This window comes from Chiloscyllium plagiosum, unplaced genomic scaffold, assembly GCF_037043375.1.
Source record: "Chiloscyllium plagiosum isolate Xiang-an unplaced genomic scaffold, Cpla_swu_hap1 HiC_scaffold_48, whole genome shotgun sequence".
Lineage (NCBI taxonomy): Eukaryota > Metazoa > Chordata > Chondrichthyes > Orectolobiformes > Hemiscylliidae > Chiloscyllium > Chiloscyllium plagiosum.
In genome coordinates, this window is record NW_028270186.1 from 15,382,622 (window position 1) to 15,403,246 (window position 20,625).

Genomic DNA, 20,625 nt, shown 5'->3' on the forward strand with positions numbered 1-20,625 from the left:
AGTAACACGGGGCGTTATTATTTAATATGTACGGGAGTGACATACCCAGTAACACGGGGCGATATTATTTAATATGCATGGGAGTGACATACCCAGTAACACAGGGGTGTTATTAGTTAATATGTACGGGAGTGATATACCCAGTAACACAGGGCGTTATTATTTAATATGTATGGGAGTGATATACCCAGGAACACAGGAGGGTTATTATTTAATATGTACGGGAGTGATATACGCAGTAACACGGGGCGTTATTATTTAATATGTACGAGAGTGACATTCCCAGTAACATGGGGCGATATTATTTAATATGCATGGGAGTGACATACCCAGTAACACAGGGGTGTTATTAGTTAATATGTACGGGAGTGATATACCCAGTAACACAGGGCGTTATTATTTAATATGTATGGGAGTGATATACCCAGGAACACAGGAGGGTTATTATTTAATATGTACGGGAGTGATATACGCAGTAACACGGGGCGTTATTATTTAATATGTACGGGAGTGACATACCCAGTAACACAGGGCGTTATTATTTAATATGTACGGGAATAACATACCCAGGAACACCGTGCGTTATTATTTACCATGTACGGGAGTGATATACCCAGTAACACGGGGCGTTATTATTTAATATGTACGGGAGTGATATACGCAGTATCACGGGGCATTATTATTTAATATGTACGGGAGTGATATACCCAGTAACACGGGGCGTTATTATTTAATATGTACGGGAGAGATATACCCAGTAACACGGGGCGTTATTATTTAATATGTACGGGAGTGACATACCCAGTAACACGGGGCGATATTATTTAATATGCATGGGAGTGACATACCCAGTAACACAGGGGTGTTATTAGTTAATATGTACGGGAGTGATATACCCAGTAACACAGGGCGTTATTATTTAATATGTATGGGAGTGATATACCCAGGAACACAGGAGCGTTATTATTTAATATGTACGGGAGTGATATACGCAGTAACACGGGGCGTTATTATTTAATATGTACGAGAGTGACATTCCCAGTAACATGGGGCGATATTATTTAATATGCATGGGAGTGACATACCCAGTAACACAGGGGTGTTATTAGTTAATATGTACGGGAGTGATATACCCAGTAACACAGGGCGTTATTATTTAATATGTATGGGAGTGATATACCCAGGAACACAGGAGGGTTATTATTTAATATGTACGGGAGTGATATACGCAGTAACACGGGGCGTTATTATTTAATATGTACGGGAATAACATACCCAGGAACACCGTGCGTTATTATTTACCATGTACGGGAGTGATATACCCAGTAACACGGGGCGTTATTATTTAATATGTACGGGAGTGATATACGCAGTATCACGGGGCATTATTATTTAATATGTACGGGAGTGATATACCCAGTAACACGGGGCGTTATTATTTAATATGTACGGGAGTGACATACCCATTAACACGGGGCGTTATTATTTAATATGTACGGGAGGGACATACCCAGTAACACGGGGCGTTATTATTTAATATGTACGGGAGTGATATACGCAGTATCACGGGGCATTATTATTTAATATGTACGGGAGTGATATACGCAGTAACACGGGGCGTTATTATTTAATATGTACGGGAGTGACATACCCAGTAACACCGGGCGTTATTATTTAATATGTACGGGAGTGACATACCCAGTAACACGGGGCGTTATTATTTAATATGTACGGGAGTGATATACGCAGTAACACGGGGCGTTATTTTTTAATATGTACAGGAGCGATATACCCAGTAACACGGGGCGATATTATTTAATATGTACGGGAGTGATGTACCCAGTAACACAGGGGTGTTATTAGTTAATATGTACGGGAGTGACATACCCAGTAACACGGGGCGATATTATTTAATATGTATGGGAGTGACGTACCCAGTAACACGGGGCGTTATTATTTAATATGTACGGGAGTGACATACCCAGTAACACGGGGCGTTATTATTTAATATGTACGGGAGTGACATACCCAGTAACATGGGGCATTATTATTTAATATGTACGGGAGTGATATAACCAGTAACGCGGGGCGTTATTATTTAATATGTACGGGAGTGATATACCCAGTAACACGGGGTGATATTATTTAATATGTACGGGAGAGATATAACCAGTAACGCGGGGCGTTATTATTTAATATGTACAGGAGTGATATACCCAGTAACGCGGGGTGATATTATTTAATATGTACGGGAGAGATATAACCAGTAACGCGGGGCGTTATTATTTAATATGTACGGGAGTGATATACCCAGTAACACGGGGCGTTATTATTTAATATGTACGGGAGAGATATAACCAGTAACACGGGGCGTTATTATTTAATATGTACGGGAGTGATATACGTACTAACACAGGAGTGTTATTATTTAATATGTACGGGAGTGACATACCCAGTAACACGGGGCATTATTATTTAATATGTACGGGAGTGACATACCCAGATACACGGGGTGTTATTATTTAATATGTATGGGAGTAACATACCCAGCAACACGGGGCGTAATTATTTAATATGTACGGGAGTGATATACCCAGTAACGTGGGGCGATATTATTTAATATGTACGGGAGTGACATACCCATTAACACGGGGCGTTATTATTTAATATGTACGGGAGTGACATACCCAGTAACACGGGGCGTTATTATTTAATATGTACGGGAGTGATATACGCAGTAACACGGGGCGTTATTATTTAATATATATGGGAGTGATATACCCAGTAACACCGGGCGATATTATTTAATATGTATGGGAGTGACGTACCCAGTAACACAGGGGTGTTATTAGTTAATATGTACGGGAGTGACATACCCAGTAACACGGGGCGATATTATTTAATATGTATGGGAGTGACGTACCCAGTAACACGGGGCGTTATTATTTAATATGTACGGGAGTGACATACCCAGTAACATGGGGCGTTATTATTTAATATGTACGGGAGTGACATACCCAGTAACACGGGGCGTTATTATTTAATATGTACAGGAGCGATATACCCAGTAACACGGGGCGTTATTATTTAATATGTATGGGAGTGACGTACCCAGTAACACAGGGGTGTTATTAGTTAATATGTACGGGAGTGACATACCCAGTAACACGGGGCGATATTATTTAATATGTATGGGAGTGACGTACCCAGTAACACGGGGCGTTATTATTTAATATGTACGGGAGTGACATACCCAGTAACATGGGGCGTTATTATTTAATATGTACGGGGGTTGACATACCCAGTAACACGGGACGATATTGTTTAATATGAACGGGAGTGACATACCCAATAACACGGAGCGTTATTATTTAATATGTACAGGAGTAACATACCCAGTAACATGGGGCATTATTATTTAATATGTACGGGAGTGATATACCCAGTAACACGGGGTGTTATTATTTAATATGTATGGGAATGAAATACCCATTAACATATAGCATTATTATTTAATATGTACGGGAGTGACTGACCCAGTAACATGGGGTGTTATTATTTAATATGTGTGGAAGTGACATACCCAGTAACACAGGGGTGTTATTATTTAATATGTATGGGAGTGATTTCCCCAGTAACACGGGGCATTATTATTTAATATGTGTGGAAGTGACATACCCAGTAACACGGGGCGTTATTATTTAATATGTACGGGAGCGATATACCCAGTAACGCGGGGCGTTATTATTTAATATGTACGGGAGTGATATACCCAGTAACACGGGGTGTTATTATTTAATATGTACGGGAGTGATATACCCAGTAACACGGGGCGTTATTATTTAATATGTACGGGAGTGACATACCCAGTAACACAGGGGTGTTATTATTTAATATGTACGGGAGTGACATACCCAGTAACACGGGGCGTTATTATTTAATATGTACGGGAGTGATATACCCAGTAACACGGGGTGTTATTATTTAATATGTACGGGAGTGACATACCCAGTAACACGGGGCGATATTATTTAATATGTACGGGAGTGATATACCCAGTAACACGGGGCGATATTATTTAATATGTACGGGAGTGATATACCCAGTAACACGGGGTGTTATTATTTAATGTGTACGGGAGTGATATACCCAGATACACGGGGTGTTATTATTTAATATGTATGGGAGTGATATACCCAGATACACGGGGTGTTATTATTTAATATGTATGGGAGTGACATACCCTGTAACACGGGGCGTTATTATTTAATATGTACGGGAGTAATATACCCAGTAACACAGGGCGTTATTATTTAATATGTATGGGAGTAATATACCCAGTAACACGGGGTGTTATTATTTAATGTGTACGGGAGTGATATACCCAGTAACACGGGGCGTTATTATTTAATATGTACGGGAGTGATATACCCAGATACACGGGGTGTTATTATTTAATATGTATGGGAGTGACATACCCAGATACACGGGGTGTTATTATTTAATATGTATGGGAGTAATATACCCAGTAACACAGGGGTGTTATTATTTAATGTGTACGGGAGTGACATACCCAGTAACACGGGGCATTATTATTTAATATGTACGGGAGTGATATACCCAGATACACGGGGTGTTATTATTTAATATGTATGGGAGTAATATACCCAGTAACACAGGGGTGTTATTATTTAATGTGTACGGGAGTGACATACCCAGTAACACGGGGCGATATTATTTAATATGTATGGGAGTGACGTACCCAGTAACACGGGGAGTTATTATTTAATATGTACGGGAGTGATATACCCAGTAACACGGGGCGTTATTATTTACCATGTACGGGAGTGACATACCCAGTAACACGGGGCGTTATTATTTACCATGTACGGGAGTGACATACCCAGTAAAACGGGGCGTTATTATTTAATATGTACGGGAGTGATATACGCAGTAACACGGGGCGTTATTATTTAATATGTACGGGAGTGATATACGCAGTAACACGGGGCGTTATTATTTAATATGTACGGGAGTGATATACGCAGTAACACGGGGCGTTATTATTTAATATGTACGGGAGTGATATACGCAGTAACACGGGGCGTTATTATTTAATATGTACGGGAGTAACATACCCAGTAACACCGGGCGTTATTATTTAATATGTACGGGAGTGACATACCCAGTAACACGGGGCGTTATTATTTAATATGTACAGGAGCGATATACCCAGTAACACGGGGCGATATTATTTAATATGTATGGGAGTGATATACGCAGTAACACGGGGCGCTATTATTTACCATGTACGGGAGTGACATACCCAGTAACACGGGGCGTTATTATTTAATATGTACGGGAGTGATATACGCAGTAACACGGGGCGTTATTATTTAATATGTACGGGAGTGACATACCCAGTAACACGGGGCGTTATTATTTAATATGTACAGGAGCGATATACCCAGTAACACGGGGCGATATTATTTAATATGTATGGGAGTGATATACGCAGTAACACGGGGCGTTATTATTTACCATGTACGGGAGTGACATACCCAGTAACACGGGGCGTTATTATTTAATATGTACGGGAGTGATATACCCAGTAACACGGGGCGTTATTATTTAATATGTACGGGAGTGATATACGCAGTAACACGGGGCATTATTATTTAATATGTACGGGAGTGATATACCCAGATACACGGGGTGTTATTATTTAATATGTATGGGAGTAATATACCCAGTAACACAGGGGTGTTATTATTTAATGTGTACGGGAGTGACATACCCAGTAACACGGGGCGATATTATTTAATATGTATGGGAGTGACGTACCCAGTAACACGGGGAGTTATTATTTAATATGTACGGGAGTGATATACCCAGTAACACGGGGCGTTATTATTTACCATGTACGGGAGTGACATACCCAGTAACACGGGGCGTTATTATTTACCATGTACGGGAGTGACATACCCAGTAACACGGGGCGTTATTATTTAATATGTACGGGAGTGATATACGCAGTAACACGGGGCGTTATTATTTAATATGTACGGGAGTGATATACGCAGTAACACGGGGCGTTATTATTTAATATGTACGGGAGTGATATACGCAGTAACACGGGGCGTTATTATTTAATATGTACGGGAGTAACATACCCAGTAACACCGGGCGTTATTATTTAATATGTACAGGAGTGACATACCCAGTAACACGGGGCGTTATTATTTAATATGTACAGGAGCGATATACCCAGTAACACGGGGCGATATTATTTAATATGTATGGGAGTGACGTACCCAGTAACACAGGGGTGTTATTATTTAATGTGTTCGGGAGTGATATACCCAGTAACACGGGGTGTTATTATTTAATGTGTTCGGGAGTGATATACCCAGTAACGCGGGGTGTTATTATTTAATATGTACGGGAGTGATATACGTACTAACACAGGAGTGTTATTATTTAATATGTACGGGAGTGACATACCCAGTAACACGGGGCATTATTATTTAATATGTACGGGAGTGATATACCCAGATACACGGGGTGTTATTATTTAATATATATGGGAGTAATATACCCAGTAACACGGGGTGTTATTATTTAATATGTATGGGAGTGATATACCCAGTAACACGGGGCGTTATTATTTAATATGTACGGGAGTGACATACCCAGTAACACAGGGCGTTATTATTTAATATGTACGGGAGTGATATACCCAGATACACGGGGTGTTATTATTTAATATGTATGGGAGTGATATACCCAGATACACGGGGTGTTATTATTTAATATGTATGGGAGTAATATACCCAGTAACACGGGGTGTTATTATTTAATGTGTACGGGAGTGATAAACCACGAACGCGGGGCGATATTATTTAATATGTACGGGAGAGATATAATCAGTAACACGGGGCGTTATTATTTAATATGTACGGGAGTAACATAATCAGTAACACGGGGCGTTCTTATTTAATATGTATGGGAGTAATATACCCAGTAACACAGGGGTGTTATTATTTAATGTGTACGGGAGTGACATACCCAGTAACACGGGGCGATATTATTTAATATGTACGGGAGTGATATACGTACTAACACAGGAGTGTTATTATTTAATATGTACGGGAGTGACATACCCAGTAACATGGGGCGTTATTATTTAATATGTACGGCAGTGACATACCCAGTAACACGGGGTGTTATTATTTAATATGTATGGGAATGACATACCCAGTAACACGGGGCCTTATTATTTAATATGTACGGGAGGGACATACCCAGTAACACGGGGCGTTATTATTTAATATGTACGGGAGTGACATACCCTGTAACACGGGGTGTTATTATTTAATATGTACGGGAGTGATATACGTACTAACACAGGAGTGTTATTATTTAATATGTACGGGAGTGACATACCCAGTAACATGGGGCGTTATTATTTAATATGTACGGCAGTGACATACCCAGTAACACGGGGTGTTATTATTTAATATGTATGGGAATGACATACCCAGTAACACGGGGCCTTATTATTTAATATGTACGGGAGTGACATACACAGTAACACGGGGCGATATTATTTAATATGTGTGGGAGTGACATACCCATTAACACGGGACGATATTGTTTAATATGAACGGGAGTGACATCCCCCCAAAAAAAGGTGTTATTATTTAATAAGTGCGGGAGTGACATACCCAGTAACACGGGGCGTTATTATTTAATATGTACGGGAGTGACATACCCAGTAACACGGGGCGTTATTATTTAATATGTACGGGAGTGACATACCCAGTAACACAGGGCGTTATTATTTAATCTGTACGGGAGTGATTTCCCCAGTAACACGGGGCGTTATTATTTAATATGTATGGGAGTAACATACCCAGTAACACGTGGCGTTATTATTTAATATGTACGGGAGTGATATACGCAGTAACACGGGGCGTTATTATTTAATATGTACGGGAGTGATATACGCAGTAACACGGGGCGTTATTATTTAATATGTACGGGAGTGATTTCCCCAGTAACACGGGGCGTTATTATTTAATATGTATGGGAGTAACATACCCAGTAACACAGGGGTGTTATTATTTAATATGTACGGGAGTGATATACCCAGTAACGCGGGGTGATATTATTTAATATGTACAGGCGAGATATAACCAGTAACACGGGGCGTTATTATATAATATGTCCGGGAGTAACATACCCAGTAACACGGGGCGTTCTTATTTAATATGTATGGGAGTGACATACCCTGTAACACGGGGTGTTATTATTTAATATGTATGGGAGTGATATACGTACTAACACGGGGCGTTATTATTTAATATGTACGGGAGTGACATACCCAGTAACATGGGGCGTTATTATTTAATATGTACGGGAGTGATATACCCAGATACACGGGGTGTTATTATTTAATATGTACGGGAGTGACATACCGAAAAAAAAGGGTGTTATTATTTAATATGTATGGGAGTGACATACCCAGTAACACGGGGCGTTATTATTTAATATGTACGGGAGCGATATACCCAGTAACATGGGGCGTTATTATTTAATATGTACGGGAGTTACATACCCAGTAAGATGGGGCGTTATTATTTAATATGTACGGGAGTAACATACCCAGTAACACGGGGCGTTATTATTTAATATGTACGGGAGTAACATACCCAGTAACACGGGGCGATATTATTTAATATGTGCGGGATTGACATACCCAGTAACACCGGGCGTTATTATTTAATATGTACGGGAGTGACATACCCAGTAACACGAGGTTTTATTATTTAATATTTGTGGGAGTAACATACCCAGTAACATCGGGGTGTTATTATATACCATGTACGGGAGTGACATACCCAGTAACACAGCGCGTTATTATTTAATATGTACGGGAGTGACATACCCAGTAACACAGGGCGTTATTATTTAATATGTGTGGGAGTAACATACCCAGTAACACGGGGTGTTATTATATACCATGTACGGGAGTGACATACCCAGTAACACAGCGCGTTATTATTTAATATGTACGGGAGTGACATACCCAGTAACACAGGGCGTTATTATTTAATATGTGTGGGAGTAACATATCCAGTAACATCGGGGTGTTATTATTTACCATGTACGGGAGTGACATACCCAGTAACACAGGGCGTTATTATTTAATATGTACGGGAGTGACATACCCAGTAACACGGGGCGTTATTATTTAATATGTACGGTAGTGACACACATATTAAATAATAACAACCCATTTTACTGGGTATGGGAGTCTTAAACCCAAAAGGTATGATTTAATTGGTACAGGATTGTCACAGTCAGTAACTCACAGAGATATTATCCAATAGAGCCAGGCATATTATACTGTCCTTCTACAAAAACATACATCGTAAAAATCACTTCAGTTGCTATTCACCAGGCACCTGCATCGTTGCCTTTCCCCTGGTACATCATGTTATAAATCAGAGGTACTGAGAATTAAAACCAAAATACCTGAAGAGGGGTAACTTGTCCTATGATCAGTTCCGGAGTGTGAGAAGTGGTGTGACTTTCTTTTCAGCAACTTCTCATGGTTAGAGAAAATAAATCCCTGACACTGACTTTAAAATCAACAAGTCACAACTTGGTTATCTAACTCTAACAATGAACTAATTAACTCAACTATTAACAAACTGTATAAATCCATTCTGACTCTTAACTATTCCCAAATACAAGATTCTAATGGTATGCTCTTCCAATAAATATGAATCCCACTCATACAACAAAATAAATAGAATTTAGTCTCTCAAAAGTACAGCCAGGTGTCTTCCGGAAAGTTCTGTGCCTTCTCTGTTGATTCTTGTGTCAGGTCCACCTTCTGTGTTGATTCTCCTGAAGAAAGTTCGACGGTTCCTGCTCTAAGACATAAAGGATGCTGTGAGAGCCAGCGATTCTCTCTCTGGAGAGCAAGGGGTCGTTAGCACCAGCGGATGACAGTGTTCTCTGTGTCTCTGCTCAACCACTCCCTTCTTTTATACCCACGATGACGTCGCAATATTTCGTGTAATAGGATTGGTTCTAAGTTGTCAAAACCATCAGATTTAAATTTAATAGCTTTTTGGCACCGAAGCACCTGGTTCAAATCGATTGGCTAAATTCCAAACCCTGTTGACCTGGTAAAAACTGCTGTTTGGCCTGCTAACTGTGTGGCCTTTTGAAACAAGTGTTTCAGCTCGGGTGCTCTCTGTGCACTTGCAAACCCCCCACACCGCTGCTCTGAGACAGCCATTTTATGTCTCTGAGCACGGAAAAAAAACTCCATCTTTTAAAGGGACCTTGCAATCTTTGCCCCTCGAGCATTTTAAAAACACCAATTTCACAACACTGGCACCACGTCTTAAGCACCTTGCGTGTGTTCACCAAGGCCTAAACTCCTTAATTTAACTTTCTCTTCCACCATTCTCTTCACTGCCCTGTGATCTCAGCTTCCAACTCAGGCCTTACCAACACAGGGCATGAAAAAAATCCCATTTTTACTTCTGTGATCTCGCAGAGATGGAAAATATTTGATTACAACAACGACCATTAATACCGCACCGAGAAGCCTGTCTGAAAATACCAGAGAAATATTCATGCATAAACTTCAGGCATAGCTTTCTTCTGGAACAATAAAAACATGGTTCATATAAATCTTTGGAGCTGATCAAAATAAAAATTGAAGAAGGCTTTATTTTCTAATTGAAGTTTATATGGTAATTATTTGACACTTTGCCACATGAAAGATTTGGGTCAGGCCGAATTATTCTCTGCGCGTTAAATAAAGATCAGATGTGGCCAGTATTGACCACAACAGTGACGTTTCTCACTGTCGAGCAGCTGTCACTGTACTCAGTGCAGAGTGACACATGAGACATGTTGATTTGAGTACCAGCCCTTGCAGTCCCTTCACAAAGGACGCAAAACTTGACAGGAAATGCAAATCCTTAATTACAGTCACCATTCTTCTGCTGAAATCAAAGCCTGAGAAAGGTCACTGGATTATACAGTCGTACAGATGTACAGCACGGAAACAGACCCTTCGGTCCAACCCGTCCATGCCGACCCAGATATCCCAACCCAATCTAGTCCCAACTGCCAGCACCCGGGCCATATCCCTCCAAACCCTTCCTATTCATATACCCATCCAGATGCCTTTTAAATGTTGCAATTGTACCAGCCTCCACCACTTCCTCTGGCAGCTCATTCCATACACGCACCACCCTCTGTGTGAAAAGGTTGCCCCTTAGGTCTGTTTTATATCTTTCCCCTCTCACCCTAAACCTATGCCCCTCTAGTTCTGGACTCCCCGACCCCGGGAAAAGACTTTGTCTATTTATCCTATCCATGCCCCTCATAATTTTGTACATCTCTATAAGGTCACCCCTCAGCCTCCGACGCTCCAGGGAAACCAGCCCCAGCCTGTTCAGCCTCTCCCTGTAGCTCAGATCCTCCAACCCTGACAACATCCTTGTAAATCTTTTCTGAACCCTTTCAAGTTTCACAACATCTTTCCGATAGGAAGGAGACCAGAATTGCACGCAATATTCCAACAGTGGCATCCCATCTCTTTGGCCTCCCCCCCTCCCCCCGACCAACACAACTTGTTCCCACCCTCCGAGCTGGCTTACTTACAAGGAGATCAGGTTCCCTGCAAACGTTTGTGGGATGGATTTCGACGCCACGCAAAAAGCGCTGTCTTTGGTGCAGGAACAGGACGGAGGACACTTGGGATCATTGGGCCACCTCTTTGCTCCCACCGAGAGCGACGGGCCGAGGACCCAAAGCAGGCAAGTCGCAACCAGCGCCCATCGCTTGGAAATACTGCTCTGAGACACGCTCATCCTGTGAAGCGGCTGTGCCACTGAAGACAGCAGCCCGAGCTTTGGGTCCGGATTCAGTTTTGGACCCTTTGCAGTCTTCGAGGGAGGTGGGTGTCTTGCTGACTGCGACCCACTTAACATACAGTCGCAGACCACTTCAGTCGTCGGGTCCTCTTGAATATCAACGCCTCGCTGGCAAAGGTTAAAACTTTCACATCGCTCCGAGCTTGGGCTCACGGATCAAAAAGCCAGGGGAGTGACGCGATGGGAGCTTTTATGCTGATGTCAGGCTCTCAATCGGATCAATTGTTTCGCGAAGTGTGGTCCTGTGCCAGGGACTGAAGGCAAGGAGCTGACAGTGCTGAACTGTTCCACTGCCTGCTAAAGCACGAACAAGACAGGACTGTGTTGTACTGCTTCACATATCCTCTGCCATTTCGTCATCTCCTCCTGAAATTACTCCTTTTAAAACAAAGCGAAAATCAGACTGAACAGCCCTTGACGGGGCACTTGAACAAACACTGTACAATCGCTGATAATGTCTGAACAGAGCCCATTCCCTCAGCTCAAGTGGGAGACAATTGTCTCAGACTGCAGTGGGACTCCAAGCTCAGTCTTTACCTACGCACCAGCACCTCAAGCACTTGGGTGTCTTTTCAGATTCGATTAGGTTCCCTTCAGTATGGAAACAGGCCCTTCGGCCCAACAAGTCCACACTGACTCTCTGAAGAGTAACCCACCCAGATCCATTCCCCTCCTCGATATTTACCCCTGACTAATGCACCTAACACGATGGGCAATTTAGCACATTTTTGGACTGTGGGAGGAAACCGGACCACCCGGAGGAAACCCACGCAGACACGGGGAGAATGTGCAAACTCCACACAGACAGTCACCCAAGGGTGGGTAATCGAAACAGGGTCCCTAGTGCTGTGAGGCAGCAGTGCCACCGTGCCACCCCACCATCTTGCTGTTAACGTCTGTCCAACTTCAGGCTTTCAGTCGTCTCTGCACTCGCGCGTTGCCCGAGACCCCACCTCATCTTCAATGCTCCGATCATAAGAAAGCACATCAGATTAGCAGGTCGTCACTGCTGGTTTTCGACCAATCCACCTGGAATCAGTCACTTGAGACACAGAGAATCGAACTGCCTCTTTCTCGGGCTCCAGGGACTCAGGTTGGTCGGAAGGTTGCCTTTTGTTCGGAATAACCAAGTTGCAATGCTGCTCAATCACAAAATGGCTTGGATGCTGCTGCTCCAAGAGAGCTGCATTCCCTCTGGATTGGAGACCGCTGATGCCGTGGAAAAACTCCCTCAATCCTTGCTGGGATGACACTTCCACGATTTATTTGTTATTTGGTCTCAGCCCTGCCCTGGTTTGGTTTATTGAACACACCATCCCTCCCTCCTTCCCTTCTCCATTTTAACTTTATGCTCTCTGATGCTTTGCACCCACTCTCATCATTCCTCTGACCGGCTACCTCACGAATTGTTTTGCCCTCCTGATTTCCCTCTTGAGTATACCCCGAATGGCCTTACACTCTTGCAGAGATTGACTCGATCCCAGCTGTCTACACCCGACATACAAGTTTCCTTCTTCCCCTTGACCAGAGCCCTCAATTTTTCCAGTCATCCAGCACGCCCTATACCTACCAGCCTTGCTCTTCGCCCGAAAGGGAACGAGACTGCCTCTGGTTATCTCATTTTAATAAATCCTCCCATTTTCCAGCCACCCACTGACCCGCTCAGAGCCTGCCCCAGTCAATGTCTGAAAGTTCTTGCCTAATACTGTCAAAACCGGCCTTCCTCCAGCTGAGAATCTTCACCTTTAGATCAGAACTACCGCACCTCCCCGTTGCGTCTGTGAGATGTTTGGGCGCCCAGGACAGCAACGTCAGCTTTTTTGGTGGCCCCCTGAATCAACTGGGTTTTCCACTGTAGCGCCGCCCCCCCCCCCCCCCCCCACCTTGTGCATTGTCCAAGTCGGGAGGTCAAGGGTTCAAGTCCCCACTGCTGCAGACACACTGAGGCTGACAGAGTGGGTGCAATCCAGAGGCCTGCACTGCACTGTCCATGGTACTGTGTGTTTTGTTTTGGAGGGGATGTTGAATCAAAGGCCCTCTCGGGTGGGCGTGGACGCAACGCCACCCTGACCCCTCCCGACACCACCGTTGAAAAGGGGCTATTCGAACAACATTCTTACAGATGCATTCTATCTGGATGCATCACATGGTATGGGAACTGCTCTGCCCTGGAACGTAAGAAACGACAGAGTGTTGTGAACACAGCCAACCTTCCATCTGCTGACTCCATTTACACTTCCGGCTGGCTAATCAAAGCCCCCTTCCTACCCTGGTTATATACTCTTCCAAACTCTTCCACCGGGCAGAAGATACAACAGCTGAAACACACGTACCAACAGATTCAACAGCAGCTTCTTCCCCGCTGTGATCAGACCTCTGACTGGACCTCTCAATCTCTGTGCACCTTCTCTCCCGCTGTAACCTTGGATTCCGAGCTCTGTTCTGTTGGTATGTGACGGTCTGTCTGCACTGCGTGGAAAATGAAACTTTTCAATGTCCCAAGGGACGTGTGACAATAGTGAAGCAAATCGAATCAAATCAAACTAACAATGCTGGAGGAACTCAGCAGGTCTGGCAGCCCCTGTGCAGAGAGAAACAGAGATAAACATCCTTCCCACACCGAGTCAAGTCCCCTCAGGATCTTACGCATATTCACCTCATTAAGCAACCTGTCCATCTGAGTACAGGAGCTGGGTTGCCATATTGCAGTTTTTGGAATACTGTGTCTAATTCTGGTCTCCCTGCTATTGAAAGAACGCAGTTAAACTTGAAAGGATGTAAAACGTTTTACAAAGATGTTGCTGGGGTCGGGGAGCTGGGGGGGGGGGGAGGTTTGAGTTAGAGGGAGAGGCTTGGGGCTGTTTTCCCTGGAGTGTCGGAGGCTGAGGGGGGGGACCTGATAGAGGTTTATCAAATCATGAAGGGGCATGGTGGGGTGAATAGTCAAAATATTTCTCTGATGCCAAAGGTAGAGGGTATAGGCTTAAGGTGAGGTCTGGAGTCATGGATAGGGTAAATCGACAAAGTCTTTTCCCTGGGGTTGGGGAGTCCAGAACTAGAGGGGCTTAGGTTCAGGGTGAGAGGGGAAAGATATAAAAGACCTAAGGGGCAACTTTTTCACACAGAGGGTGGTACGTGTATGGCATGAGCTGCCAGAGGAAGTGGTGGAGGCTGGTACAATTGCAACATTTAAGAGGCATCTGGGTGGGTATATGAATAGGAAGGGTTTGGAGGGATATGGGCTGGGTGCTGGCAGGTGGGACTAGATTGGGTTGGGATATCTGGGTCGGCACGGACGGGTTGGACCGAAGGGTCTGTTTCTGTGCTGTACATCTCTATGACTTTATAACCCCACTCCAGCATTCCTTCTGCATCTGGCTTCCCTCTCAGTGAGGCAGACTATTCTTAAGATGCAACCAATTATAAACAGTTGCAATCGCCCCTTCTGCGTGCAACAGTGGGGTCCCTGTCGGGGAGGATTTGCCTCAAGACTTGGAAGCCGCTGCACAGCGATTTTGTCACACCCACCTCTCATTCCTTTACTTCTGTCTCAAGTGTCGCCAATGTCGTACAATCTTAGCTGGATTCAATTCATTTCCACTGATCTCTGCTGAAGACCCATAGGCTGTCTCCTCTCTGGGTTTAAGTGTGCTCAAATCCAGGTTTCACTGCATCATTCCAACTCCAGTGCATTTTCTTCACCCTTTGTCTCATCCTCCAGGCGGTCTCCAGATTTCCAACATTCAAGCTGGACAAAGTTCCCTCCACTTTTTAATCACCCTCTTTAATCCCACACTCCCCCCACCCGAATCCCACGACAATTGTAAGAACAGCAAAGTCTCTTGTTCTTCGGGAGGCTCAGGAAATTCAGCGTGTCCACGAGGACTCTTCAACAATTGTCAGAGGTGCACGACAGAAAGCTTTCTACCTGGGTGCAAGTGGTCTTTGCAAGACCACAAGAAACTCCAGAGAATCCTGAGCACAGCTCAGTCCATCACGCAAGCCGGCTTTCCAGCCACTGACTCCATCTATCCTCCCCATTTGCCTGAGGAAGGCAGCCGACATCATCAAAGACCCCTCCCACCCTCTCGCTTCCACCCTCACCCGTCGATATTAAAGCTTGAATCGATGTACCAATACATTCAAGAACAGTTTGTTCCCTGTTATTATCAGGCTTTTGAACAGACCTCTCAGACTCTGTCTCCTCTCTCTGTGACTGTAACAAGGTGTTCATGTACTCTGTTCTGGAACTCTGATGCAATTTGTATGGGACAAACCGCCTGTATGGCACGCAGACGACAACAATAAATCAATCAATCATTTATTATCACCATAGCCTGGTGAAACTGTGATTAACAGGGACTCCTTAGTCCCAAGAAAACAGCAACTCTAAGGTTTTACCCACATTGAAACGGGTCAGTCCTGTGAAGCATTCTCATCTGAAAATAACCTCAGAAGTTCATGTCAACCTTAGACTGCACTTTCGGCTGATAGATTCAGCCCATACCTCAATGAATTCTGTGCTATCTTTGAACTCTCCCTCTGGACTGTGTGTCCTGTCACGACACTCTGAAGCCACATTTCTTTACAAAGATGGAGAACCGTGCTCAATTCCCAAGCATCCAAGACTTCATAATGTTGACTTGTGGAAAACTGTGTTCAATTCCGGTCTCCTTGCGAGACGGAAGCTGTTGTCAAACTTGAAAGGATGCAAAAAAAAACATTGACAAGGATGTTGCCAGGGTTGGAGGGTTTGAGCTATTGGGAGAGGCTGAACAGGCTGGGGCTGTTTTCCCTGGACCGTCAGAGGCTGAGGGGTGACCCTATAGAGGTTTACAAAATCATAAGGGGCATGGATAGGGTAAATAGGGAAAGTCTTTTCCCTGGGGTGGGGGAGTCCAGAACTAGAGGGGCATAGGTTTAGGGTGAGAGGGGAAAGATATAAAGGAGACCTAAGGGGCAATGTTTTCATACAGAGGGTGGTACGTGTATGGAATGAGCTGCCAGAGGAAGTGGTGGAGGCTGGTACAATTGTGGCATTTAGGAGGCATCTGGATGGGTATATGAATAGGAAGGGTTTGGAGGGACATGGGCCGGGTGCTGGCAGGTGGGACTAGATTGGGTTGGGATATCTGGTCGGCATGGACGGGTTGGACCGAAGGGTCTGTTTCCGTGCTGTACATCTCTAGGACTCTATGACCTAAGAAGCAACTTTTTCACACAGAGGGTGGTACGTGTATGGAATGAGCTGCCAGAGGAAGTGGTGGAGGCTGGTACAATGACAGCATTTAAAAGGCATCTGGATGGGTATATGAACAGGAAGGATTTAGAGGGATATGGACCAAGTGCTGGCAAACGGGACTAGGTCAGATTGGGATAGCTTGTCGACAAGGACGAGTTAGGCTGACGGGCCTGTTTCCATGTGTACACCTCTGTAACTCTCATATAGCTTCAAGGGAAGAGGCAGACAGAGTGAAATGTCAACCTTGAAGAAAGAAAAGTCTTTTTGGGTTGACTGCATTCGCTGGGTGCTTGGAAAATGTTTGAATATGGAGTTGGAGGAAGCCATTGAACCCCTGGAGCCTGCTCTGCTGTGCAATGAGATTAATCTGTGCTTCAACTGCCATTTGTTCAATACAGCTCCATATCCCTTTGTCAGGATGACTGGTTGGATCCGACTGCGGGGCTGTGCACAAACCATTTCACCCTGGGACCTGTAAGTCGACACAGCACAGTGCAGGCAACTAGACTTCCGGAGCTTTGTGAACAATGGGCCCAACACTGTCTCTCCTTCAGAACCCGATCAGACCCACACTCCACGATACTGGCACAAACAGAGCTGGTGGGGGATTTAACAGAAGAGATCAGCACTGGGTAGGAAAGTGGCTGAGAGACCGGAGCAGAGAGAGAGGGAGAGAGAAAGGTATAGAGTGGAAATCCTGCAGGGTTAGAACCAGGCCCATGCTTCCCTTGGTCTCTTAACGATTGAGACTGGGTGGTGTCGGGCACAATTTTACAGTGGGAAGATTGAGCAAGTACTGTGAACTGTGGGAGGTTACTGCTAAAGCTGAAGACGACACAAAGAGGCTGGTGAAACACAAAAGATGCAGTTTAAATCGAGAAACCCGTGAAGTGACATTTTTTGTCAGAAGAGCAAGGGGGGGGGGGGGGGGGCAGTATAAAGAGTGCCATTCCAAAGAGGGTGCAAGGGCAGAGGGACTTTGGTGTACTTATGAACAACTGATTGAAGGTTATAGAGCAGGTTGACCAATTGGTTAAAACGGTCTGGAATCCTGGACTTTATAACTAGATGCGTGAGCGTCTCACGCGTCACCCTGTGGACAGTGCAATCTCGTTCCTCCAGAGTTAAAAATCACACAACGCCAGGTTAGAGTCCAGTGGGTTTATTTGGAAGCACTAGCTTTCATAGCACTGCCCCTTCATCAGGTGGCTGTGGAGAATAAGATCGTAAGACACGGAATTTATAGCAAAAGTTTACAGTATGATGTAACTGAAATTATATATTGAAAAAGACCTGGATTGTCTCTCATTTTTCAAATGACCATGTTGGTATCAACTCTTCCATATGTAAATCCCAGAACCTTTTTTGAGAATGTAACTTTAAAAAAGCATTCTGGGATTTACACATGAAAGATACCAACATGGTAATTCTGAAAGATGAGAGACTTAACAAACAATCCAGGTCTTTTTCAAAATATAATTTCAGTTACATCACACTGTAAACTTTTGCTATAAATTCCGTGTCTTACGATCTTATTCTCCACAACCACCTGATGAAGGGGCAGCGCTCAGAAAGCTAGTGCTTTCAAATAAACCTGTTGGACTATAATCTGGTGTTGTGTGATTTTTAACTTTATACACCCCAGTCCAACACCAGCAACCTCCAAATCATAGCTCCTCCAGCACCTCCTCCAGTCAGTGAAGGGGTACTACAGAACCATACCAGCGCCATCCCTTGGTCAGTGGGAGTACCGCAGCAAACACCTTCAAATCTTCAGGTCAGGGATCCATAAACCTGAAGAAATGGGAACAGGAGGGGGCCATTCAATGGGACCAGAGCTCATCCAACATTCCTAACAACCACTATCCCGTATTTTCTCCATAACTCTTGATTCCTCTCCTGATCGTTTAATTACCTCAGCCTTGATTAGACAAAAGACCTCTGTCCACACAGCTGTCTGTGGCAAGGCGTTCCAAAGACTCTCAACTCTCTGGGAGAAGGAATTCCTCCTCAGTTCAGTCGTAAACTGGTACACCGTTATTCTGAGACTATTCCCTCTGGTCCTACACTCTCCCATGAGCGGAAACATCCCCCTCAGCGTTGACCCTGTCAAGCCCCTTAATAATCCATCATGTATCAATGAGATCACTTCTCATTATTCGAAACTTCAGGGAGTAGAGTCCCAATCTGTTAACACTTTGTTCATGAGATAATCCCTCCCTCGCAGGGATTACGCCAGTTGAAGCTGCTATGAACTGCCTCCAATGAAATCTCTCCTTAAATAAAGGGACCAAAACTGCTCTCAATGCTCCAGATGTGATCTCACCAGCACCTTGTCCAATTGCACTAAGACCTCCCTACTCTTTTACTCCAACCCCCTTGAAATAAGGGCCAACGTTTCATGAGCCTTCCTCATGACCTGCTGTGCCTACGTGCTCACTTTTCACGTTTCGTGCACGAGTCAAGTCACCCTGTGTTGTAGCATCCTGTGCTTTCCCCCTTTGAAGTCACACTCTGATCTTTGGTTCTTCATTCCAAAATGAATAACTTTGCATTTTCCCACATTATATTCCATTCGCCCAATATCAATATCTCTCTGTAAATTGCTTGTATCCCTCTTGCCCATTAGCCAATTCTTCATCCATGCCAAATACTACCTCCAACACCCAGGGCTCTTACGACACAGTCTTTTGTCAGGTGCTTTGTCTGGAAATCCAAATACAACACATCTACTGGTTTCCCTCTATCCACTCTGGTCCAGACTTCTTGGAAAAACTTTCATAAATTAATCAGACATCATTTCCCTGTCATGAAGCCCGGGTGACTCTGCCTAATTAGATTATGATTTTCCAAGTGTCTTGCTACTGCCTCCTTAATAACTGATTCTCAAGATTTTCCAGCAATACATGCTCGGCGAATTGGTCTATTTCCTTCCTTTCTGAAAGGGATGTTCACAGTCGCAGCTTTCCAATCCTCCAGAATCTAAGGATTTTTGGAAAATCGCACTTACTCCGTAGCGACCTCTTGTAGGATCCTGGCATGTAAGCCGTCAGGGCCAGGGGACCTAAGTGGAGAGAGTGAGGACTGCAGACGCTGGAGGTCAGAGTCGAGAGTGAGGTGCTGGAAAAGCACAGCAGGTCAGGCAGCATCCGAGGAGCAGGAGAATCGACGTTTCGGGCAATTCCTGATGAAGGGCTTATGCCCGAAACGTCGACTCTCCTGCTCCTCAGATGCTGCCTGACTTGCTGTGCTTTTCTAGCAGCACCCGATCGACTATTATTAATGGAGAGATTTACCAGGAATGAACTGGGTACTGAATTATAAATAAAGGCTGGGTAGTCTGGGACTTGTCTCAATGGAGTGTTGGAAGCTGAGAGGTGTCCTTATAGAGGTGTATAAAATCATGACAGGTAT

At 44.1% G+C, this 20,625-nt stretch overlaps 1 protein-coding gene across 4 annotated transcripts in view; it reads right to left on the bottom strand.

Annotated features, from left to right (window-relative positions):
• Positions 1-20,625, bottom strand: part of lgi3 (leucine-rich repeat LGI family, member 3) — a 77,105-nt gene that overhangs the window by 25,263 nt on the left and 31,217 nt on the right. For 2 of the 4 annotated variants that reach the window (XR_015754918.1, XM_087984437.1), the window contains exon 1: positions 11,698-12,285. The exons of the other annotated variants lie outside the window; for them this stretch is intronic. Coding sequence is in view for 1 of the 2 variants with exons in the window: in XM_087984437.1 (XP_087840563.1) it covers positions 11,698-12,026 (329 nt within the window). In the remaining variant the exon portion in view is untranslated. Of the gene's footprint in view, positions 1-11,697; positions 12,286-20,625 lie in introns of those variants that run through there. 4 annotated transcript variants of the gene reach the window in all.